Below are 9,724 nucleotides of genomic sequence, written 5' to 3' on the forward strand. Positions count from 1 at the left end.
TTAAGCAAACCTATCCCTGCCATAGATCAAATGTTTGAATTCATTCCATCTTCCTCCCAAAGAACTCTACATACATGAATGATTAACCCTATGTCTGTCTTTGATTAATTACTGTCACATAAACTTACCAACCAATGATTTCCATGAGGACACCCATTACTGAACCAAGTTGCTGTGAGTCTAGGCAGCAGCAGTGAAAAGTGATAGTTCCATTTGCTTGGGCAGGCTTTTCCTCTGGGCAACACACCCTTCTCCTTCAGCTTTCTGAAATATTGACCATCACCCAGAGAAACCATCACTCCCTTCTGAACTCCCAGGGACCCTAGATCAAGACCCACTGCCTTATAAACTCCATAGCAGCCGTTCTCAAATGTGTGCATCGGAGTCACCCACAGGGCTTGTTAAAACACAGCCCCCTGCTCCCACACCTCTGGAGTTTGGGGTCCTGAGGTCTTGGGTGGGGCCAAGGATTGGCATTCTTGGCAAGTTTCCAGGTGATGCTGAAGATGCTGGCCCGGGGGCCACACTTTGAGAACCACTTGGAGTTCCAGTTGCTGCCCCAGGTCTTTGGCTCTTTGATTCTGCCTCTTGATCTTTATCAGAAATACGCAAGGAGCTGTGTTCTCTCCCCCGTAGCCGGGGAGTGAGCAGCTGGTGAGAGAAGGCAGGTCCTGCTTCAGGCACAGCTGTCAGAGCTGCCACCAACACCAGTCCCCTCCCCTGTGCTGGCCCCTCTCCTCAATGGATTAAAGTTCCCCAAGATCTATTTTCTGCTTTTACCGGGCCCCCGATGAAGATATGAGGTTAGAGTGCAGAGCAGGGCTCCAGGAGGCCTGGGATCTTTCCTGAGAGAACAGGGTTTATGCTCACAGCTGACCCAGCTAGTTGTAACCAACTCTGAGGTGAGAATGTGAATTCTCTTGTGAGAAACGATTATCTTCCTCTAGGGGAGAATGTGATGAGTGCATGAGTGAATTTACAAAGAATTTTAATTTGATTTCTTTTTTTAATTTAGAAATTAAAATTCCTTGTCGATCTGAAATGCCAATGTCCCTTAGATACAAAATGTTGCTGGTTGACACTCCCAGGGTTGGCAGCAGCAGAGTCCTCTATGTGTTTTCCAAAAACTGAACTTGGGGTGGGGGTTGCATTGTGGCCTCTGCTGGCCCTCAGGGGAGGAGGTTAAACCCACATTCTCCGGAGCCCAGAATAGGCCAGTGTCTGCGGCAGGGCCATGGCAGGGTGGCTGTCCACAGTGCGACCTGCATCATGGAGCTTGCCTTGAGCCCTGAGGAGAAGAGCATGTTGTAAAATGCAGTGTGTCGACCCCTTTGACTTCCTCCTGAGTCCTTGCTGAATGGACTTAGCTTCTCCCACCTTGTGTTAGAAGGTTCCAGAAGACTTTTGTGCCCTGGCAATGGATCTGGGCTGTATGAATCATTTCACGGGAGAGCTGTTAACACCAAGAAGTGATGAATTATAGCTTGACAAGCTAAGATACAGGAAATGCAATGTTTCTTAGAACAATGAATAAACTCCCTTAGAAAGTGAAGAGCTTCAGGGACAAGAGAACCAGATAAATTTCTCCTAAGTCTTAAGCCCAATTACAACCAATTGAGTTTGCATGTAAGCGATATCTCAAGATGCAGTCATAGTGTTCCCTTAGGGGTGCTTCTTAAGGAAAAGGAGGTGCTGTTCTTTTCAGCCACTTAACCAGGCCACACTGAGATCGATTCCTCCTCTGGGTCAGAAGTGACTAAACCATAGCAGTCCATAGCACCTACTTCGGTGAACACCAGCGTGTAGGATGCAGGTGAAGACCTATCAGTTCAGACTGTGAGATCCACCAGGGCCCACTGGACTCCAAGCAGATGTGTAGGATCTGGTTGCCTACGGAAACGGGAGTTGCTTTCAGAACTCCATCAATACGAATCGCAGCTGTGATCAAATGCAGGAAAAGGCGAGCCTCCTTACTAAGGATGGCAACTAGACCCAAATAGGAGAAACCTCATGATCATCGCAGTTGAACCACGCATTTCTCCAGCTGATGTCTCAGAGCCACTGATTGAGGACAAAAGGAGGGAAGGGGCAGGGGCATTTGAAATGGCAGGTTTTGCGAAGAAGCCCATTGGAAGAGTGAAAGCAGCCAAGAGAGACTGGTGTTAGAGCAATAGTCATATTCAAGCAACATATTTAATTTTTTTCTATAAGAAGGGAAGCCTCTTAATCTGCTCAAAGTATAAGAAGGGGCTAGTCCAGTACACTTGGCACAAGGCAAACAGCTGGGACTATTCTGCATGTTCCTTTGGATAACATTGTCAATGCTGGAGTGAGACAGCAGGGTTTAGAGAGCGTGTGCTTAGTACCTTCCAAGCAGTGTCCTCGATAGAGGGTAACACAATCTACCAGCCACCAGGACTCCAAAGGAGATGGCTTACTGTCCAGCACACCCTTTTGAAAATTGCTCAAATTTAGTATGATCTTCCAAGTTTTTTCTGGCCAAAATTTGGGAGAATATTTCATTGCCTGCAGCTTAATGGTGGACACCTGTGGGAGGAATATTAGAACTGTGGGTCCACTTGTTCAGACTTACACACAAAGATACTCAGTGGAGATTGTTCCGGGGGATCAGAAAAACTAATTTAAAAAAATGGAGAATTCTGTTGAATGATGGTCTACTTCTGTGCTGAGTCAAGAGGCCTGGGTAAATGGTCAGGAGGGGGAGCTGTGAGATCGTAGGAAAACCAGGGCAAGGCGGAGAGATGGAGGCTGGCGTCCCGTCAGGTCGTCAAGAGCAGCTGTGTGCAGTGACTGACCCGTGCCTGTGCCACAGCTTGTTAGTATCTTGGACACACACCTTGAAAGAAGTCAGGTTGTCAGGGGGCCTAGGCTTCTAGCCCGAACAGTGTGACCCAGGGCAAGTCAACCAATTTCTGTGGGCCTCAGTTTCCCCACTCTGGTCAGGGTTGGAGTTGTGTTTCATTATCTCCAAGGTCCCTTCCAGCCCTCAAAGTCTGATTCCGTTCTTCTCAAATCAACACTCTCAGTTGCATGTTCCGACCAATGAGCCACACACCACATCCAAGGTACCCATCCCTTCTTACGATATGGGGCCCCCTCCCACAGACCACAGCTTCCACCCAGTCTTTTGCACTCAAGGGCAGAACAAAGTCAAAGAGGGTGTTACTTACCCCAGCCTCCCCCTACCCCTCAAACCGGAGCATGACTCCTGTCCCCAACTTCCCATAGACCCCTGTACTTCCTCAGGAACCCGAATGCCCTGTCGCCACCATGTCTCTTCCTGTCGCCTCTGCCTGTGCTGCTCCTCCTGTTTTAGGCCGAAATCCCACCTTCCTCTGTGTCCTGTGGCTTTAGGGAAGCTGTGTCCTCCAGGCCTTTCCTCCTCCATTGCTTGTGGCCTGTCAAGGAGCCCACGTCCGTACTGTGCACAGCTCGGCCAGCGCACCAGCAAACCCTGAGAAATGTTCAGAGCCCCTGAGCCGCCCTGCTCACGTCTGCGTCTTTCTGTTTCAGCGCTGAGAGGTCCAACTGTGTTCCATGAGCAAAGAAAGCATTCGGACAGTGACCAGGTAACTGCCTGCCAACTGCCTTCTTCCTGAACTTAGACTCCAGGGCTGGGTCTCTGAATGCTCGGCCTCGCCTAGAGCAGGTAGAATTTCTCCAAGAAACTCAGCCCGTTTGCCAGCGCCCTGCCCGCATGCCATATGAAATCTTCCTGTGATGAACGGAAAACTGGAAGTGGGGTCAGCTACATCAGCTTTAAAACTGTTACTTTTTAGCTTGAAAAAATGCCCCCAGTCTTTCTGATGTGGGGGTCACTGCAAGGCTGCAGCAGAAGTCAGAGACTTTACAGTAGGAGTCAGAGTTGGTTCGCGGCGGCTGTGCCTGTCATTATAGCCCTGTCTCAGCAACAATCAGGTGTTTTTAAGGCAGCTCAGTGGTGAGGTCGGGCTGTGGACACAGACCTTATTTGCAGTTACTTAAGGCAAAGGGCACTGAGTTTATTTCTGTTTCTGGGTTTTGTGGCATTTGGGGGAGAAATTTGTGTGTATTCTGCACCTTCTAGCACATCTCTGCCACCTGAACTTGTGGATAATATAAGTACAACTTAGCAAGCGCCAGCGCTCTGCAGGGGAAGACCTGCCGGGAGGTGTCTCCTGGCGTCTCTGAGCCTCAGCCTGGCCGCTGGTCTGGGTGGAGAAAGGAGCCGAGCTGTGATCCCTCAAAGGCGCTCGTGACAGGCAGTGGTCCCCACTCTCTGGAGAGGAACCAGGTTTTGTTTTTATTTAAAATCAGAACTCGAGTTGTCTCCAGACGCCTCTCAGGGGCCAGATAGGAGATCCAATGTAGTGGGATTAACAACAAGAGCTAAAAGTCAGAGCGAAGGCCCAGTGTGGCCCTGCCACAGCCTGCACCACCCCACAGACAGCCCATCACCAAGGGCTCAGCAAATAGTCTGTTCCTAAGTGTCCTTTCAACTCAGGATGGGCCTCAGAGAGAAACTGGTGGCTAACAGGAGGAGGGCATCTGTTGTCGCGGTGATGGACTCAGATTAGGTGCCAACTCTAACCCTGATGAATGTTGTGGTCGGTTTCCAAGGCAGTGGAAGAGTGCAGGGTTCACTATAATAGAAGCAGTGCAGCTTCATTCATATTTATTAACTTGTACCTGCCTGGCCTTTCACTGTGTAGCCCTGACGGGGACTCAAGCTTTTTACCTCTTTATCTTTCATCCTGAAATCCATTAAAGAGACTTTTGTAAGTGTTTCTGTGTGAAAACGTAGACCAGGGCTATTTGCATGCTCCATGTGTCATAGAAAGACTGCTCTCCCCTTTGAGGAAGCTCAGGTTTCTTTGGCAGTTAGAACCAGGCGGCGGGGCCCTGTGTGGTGGTGACAGTGTGTTCTGCTTGTGCCTGCAGACAGAAGACGCCCTGCAGCGCAAGGTCAGAAGCAGGCCCGACCGCGCCCACTCGGCTACTATGCACATACTCCAGGGTAAGGCTGCGCAAAGCCACGCTGGTAGACCAGATGCCCGCTCAGGGCTGGGCCATTCTGCCAGAGCCCTTTGTCTCTGCACAGTTGCTAAGACTTCATGGAAAGTGTCCCCTGACATTGGAAACTGATCCTTTTGAGAAGTCACCTAGTCACTCTAGGCCAGTGATCGGCAAACTCATTAGTCAACAGAGCCAAATATCAACAGTACAATGACTGAAATTTCTTTTGAGAGCCAAATTTTTTAAAAGTTAAACAATATAGGTAGGTACATTGTTATTAACTTAATTAGGGTACTCTACAGCTTAGAAAGAGCCATACTCAAGGGGCTAAAGAGCCGCATGTGGCTCACGAGCCGCAGTTTGCCAACCACGGCTCTAGGCCACTTAAACAATCAAATGGGGAAGCCGTATAATGGCTAGGAAGGTCTCACACTTGTGTTCTAATCTTAGCTGTGCTACTTCTGAGTACATAGGGAATGTTAACATACTTACATCAAATTCCTTTACAATGTGTCTACCCTTTAGCCCAGTAGGAAGTTTCTAGTGCAGGTATATCTCAGTGATATTTCAGGTGGGGTTCCAGACCACCACAGTCAAGCAAGTACCACAATAAAGTAAGTGAGTTGTAAGCTTTTGGTGGTGGAAGGCCTTTTCTTCAATTTGTAAAAATGCAACATCTGTGAAGTGCAATAAGCAAAGCACAATAAAACGTGTATGCCTGTATTTTATCCAGAAAAAATAATCAGACATGCAGAAATTGATGTACAATGGTGTTCACTGTGGAATTACTTCAGATAGTGAGACATGGCAAATGGTGAACTGTATAACAATGAAGGAGGGGCTGAATAAATTACTCATCAGCCATATGATTAAATACCTCGAAGCCACCACAAAGAAGGCTTTAAAAGGATAATGATTTAAGGAGAAAAGGTCTACATGATGATGTTTAGTGAAAAACAAACAAACAAAAAAACCCATTTGTAATCCAATTCAGGGAAGAAAAACCATATACATGAGCTGTATTTACAGTCAGATTCTGTGGTGGGGAAATATAGCCCTAACAATAAATATAAATAATTAAAAATGACACCCAGTTGTTAATCTAAGATTCTAAGTGGGGAGTTTCTATCTCTCACATCAAGGGCTTTGCAGGTAGAGCTTTGACAAGCCCGGCCTGCTGCCACAATTAGACATCTCTGCTGGGTGAAGATTGCTAGATCAGACATGGCCTGGCCTAGTAGGATGGAAATAACAGAACAATGGGCTTGAGGCTTGTCTGTAAATATCTCACCTTCTAAATGTGCCAAGTTGAGAGTAAAGTTGTAAAGTTTTAAGGAATCTTAGCTTACAGTTCAGCATTATAGCAACACCTGGCTGGCTAGATTCTCCTCCAAGTTTGTCCACAGAAGTAAGTCAGGGCCTAACTGACAGAGGAACATGGGGTAGCTTAGGGCTCTGTTAGTGACCTTTTTCACCCTCCAAATAATCATAAACTGCTTGTTGGATAAATTCCATTGTCAAGATCTCTCTGTTTAATTAGATAACTGTTTTAAATGAAACTTTTTTCTTTTACAGCTGACCTGGACATTTAAATTAACATCACACTGATAAGTATAAAAGCCTTAAGAATATATCATTATAAGAATAGGTCATGGCCTGGCTGGCATGGTCCAGTGGTTGAGCGTTGATCTATAAACCAGGAGGTCATGGTTCAATTACCAGTCAGGGCACATGCCTGAGTTTTGGGCTTGATCCCCAGTCTGGGGCATGCAGGAGGCAGCCAACAATGATTCTCTCTCATCATTGATGTTTCTATGTCTCTCTCCCTATCCCTTCCTCTCTGAAATCAATAAATATACATTTAAAAGAAAGAATAGGTAACATTTTCTGCAGGCTCAGCCTGTACCAGCATACACACAGGATGTGCATCCAAAGGTTGTAGCTTAGGGTCAGCAAGCAATGTAGACCCCGTGTACTACTTGCTTACAGAATCACCAAACTGCACATTTTTTATAAAAAAAAAAAAATCCTTACAAAGCAAGTTTCTCTAACTTTTCTGTTTGCCTGACTCACTATTTGCCTTTCTTTGGAAGTGCCTAGTTTTTGTTGCTAATCCATGCGAAATAATGATGACTGCATTAAAAAATTATTGGGATGGTAGAGCACCAGATGACACAATGTTTGGTTACAAGTGCAACAAATCAAAAATAACATGGCATTGGAGAGCTGATCCTTTTCCTTCCTTCCCCCCCGCTTAGCCTCCACGGCAGAGAGGTCTCTTCCCGCTGCTCAGATGAAGCTGAAAAGAGCCCGACTTGCAGATGATCTCAACGAAAAAATTGCTCTCCGGCCGGGGCCGCTGGAGCTGGTGGAGAAGAACATACTCCCTGTGGATTCTACTGTGAAAGAGGCCATCAAAGGTAGTAGAACGGGCATGCTTTCCCTGTGCCCTAGGATCGGGGGGAGCCGTGGCCCTGACATGCTGGGCCCGGGGGTGAGGGCCATGGGATGCTGTCCAGAATGTTCCCCATAACCAGAGGTGCTGAGAGTGGGGAACAAATTCCCATCCACTCACCTTCCAAGGTCAGGTAGACATAGATGATGAATGTTGTTCTAGGTGAGTAGGTTAAGAACCTGACATGATGTAATGTGGTAGTCATCTTCTCTACAAGGTTCCATCATGGCCATCTTTGGCCTCCTCTTGTAGAAGGAAGTGGACCAGTAGAGTGGGAAGGGCACTGGACCCCAATGAGAAGGCCTGGATTCTAAGCCCAGTACGCCTGTTGTGTGTTGGGGTTTCCCTAAATTACCTCACCGCTCTCAGATGAAGACCACAATTCCTGCCCCACTCCTAGGCCCTTGGAGCAAAGTTCAGGTCATAGAAGCATGTGAAAACTCTTTGACAACCCTCACATGTGCCAAAAAAAAATTGAAGTGCAAATACTTAAGGAGGAGACACAAATATTAATCCTATCATAAATTGTATAAAATCATTTTGTAGATTTTTTTGAACCATTTAGAGCAAATGGACCCAAACAGCCTGAGGATACTGAACCCATTCATAGAGGTGTTGGGGTGAAACTTGGGAAAACTAGAAGGAAGAAAGGAGCATTTACCATGAAAAGTTAGAGAAATTTACTTTCTTCCAATTATGTCCACAAACAGCTCTAAGGATTAAATGTTTAATAAACAGTACACATTTAAATGTTTCCACACTTTGTCAAAAGTATGTATAAATATATTTTATCAGACACAAAGCCTATTATTAAACTTACTAGAGGCCCAGTGTGCAGGATTCGTGCACTGGTGGGAGGCATGGCCTGTGGGATCAATCCGCTTTGGGAGCGACGCTCATCCCAGTCAGCTGAGTGGCACTCCCACTGTGGTAGTGCACTGACCACCGGGAAAAGCTCCTGTATTGAGCTCTGCCCCCAGGTGATCAGTGTGTGTCATAGCGACTGGTCAACTGGTCATTCTGGTCATTCCACCATCGGTTCGCTGGGCTTTTATTATATAGTATTGTTGGTAGTGGGTGTGGAAAGGACAGAGAAGCCTGACGAGATAGGTAAATAAATATTGGTACATCCATACAATGGAATGTTGTGTAGTCTTTAAGTCACATTTCTGAACAATATTTAATGACATGGGGAAATGTTAAGTAGAAAAGTGAGATTATATTTTTCTACGTGATTTTGTGTCATTGTCAATTCATGGTTACTCCTCTTTTTTTCTACCAGGCATTTTCTTCCCTTACTGCTATGTAAAAGCTATTTGTGTAGTAGCGGGAAATGCTAATCTCCCATCTGTCATAGATATTGCACATCCTCTACCAGTGTGTCCTTGGGGTGTGTGTGTGTGTGTGTGTGTGTATTTTACCTATAGCAATTTTCCATTTCTATATAGTTAGATTTATTAATCTTTTCCTTTATGGTTCCTGAATGTATTTATTGAAAACATTTTAGCCCAAGAATATAGTTATTGTCTTCTAACATTTATATACTTTATTTTTATATTTCAATCCTTAGTGCATATGAAATTATTTTAAGTGCATGGTTTAAGAGGAAGATCTAACTTTAGTTTTACACAGTTTTATTGATATATTTTACAATTTGCTTTAGTATCTATCTTCACAAGTTTCTTTACATTGGTCTGATCTTTCTCATTTTTCTTGGCTACTCTCACAAGTATATGCTGGGTGCAATTTACAATCAGTTTATCACATGCCAACTTCAGTCTTGTTAGAATTTTATTTGGGACTACAGTAAATTAATAGATTAATTTATGGTGAATTCATATGTTTAAAATATATTAATTCTGAAGCAAAAATACAGTCTCTCTCTACTTATTCAAGTCTTCTTTTATTTTCCTAAATATTTTTCTTTAAGTAAAGTCAATTATTTCTGACATATGAGAAACCTATTGATTTTGCATATTTATATTATAAATTTGAAGATTTTCTTAATAGTTTCTCAGTTTACTTTAGATTGTCTAGTAGACAATCACATTTTTTTCTGCCTCGATGCACTGGTTGCTACTTGAAAAGCAACATTCTGTTTTTATTAATATATTATATAATTAATATAATTGTTAAAATTATGTACAGAATATTTATAACATAAATTATATATAATTTTTGTTTTATTTAGAAATTATATATTATATATTTAAATTTATAAATTATGAATTTTGGGTAAATTTTATGTTATAA

General features: G+C 44.4%; 1 protein-coding gene across 1 annotated transcript in view; it reads left to right on the top strand.

The window, feature by feature from the left end:
- The first annotated feature begins 3,482 nt into the window (after positions 1-3,482).
- MYOCD (myocardin) overlaps positions 3,483-9,724 on the top strand; it is a 41,656-nt gene continuing 35,414 nt past the window's right edge. The window contains 3 exon segments of the mRNA XM_015562546.1: positions 3,483-3,590; positions 4,942-5,017; positions 7,275-7,436. Coding sequence (XP_015418032.1) covers positions 3,483-3,590; positions 4,942-5,017; positions 7,275-7,436 — 346 coding nt within the window.

The sequence above is a fragment of the Myotis davidii genome, unplaced genomic scaffold (genome assembly GCF_000327345.1).
Source record: "Myotis davidii unplaced genomic scaffold, ASM32734v1 scaffold37, whole genome shotgun sequence".
Taxonomy (NCBI): Eukaryota; Metazoa; Chordata; class Mammalia; order Chiroptera; family Vespertilionidae; genus Myotis; species Myotis davidii.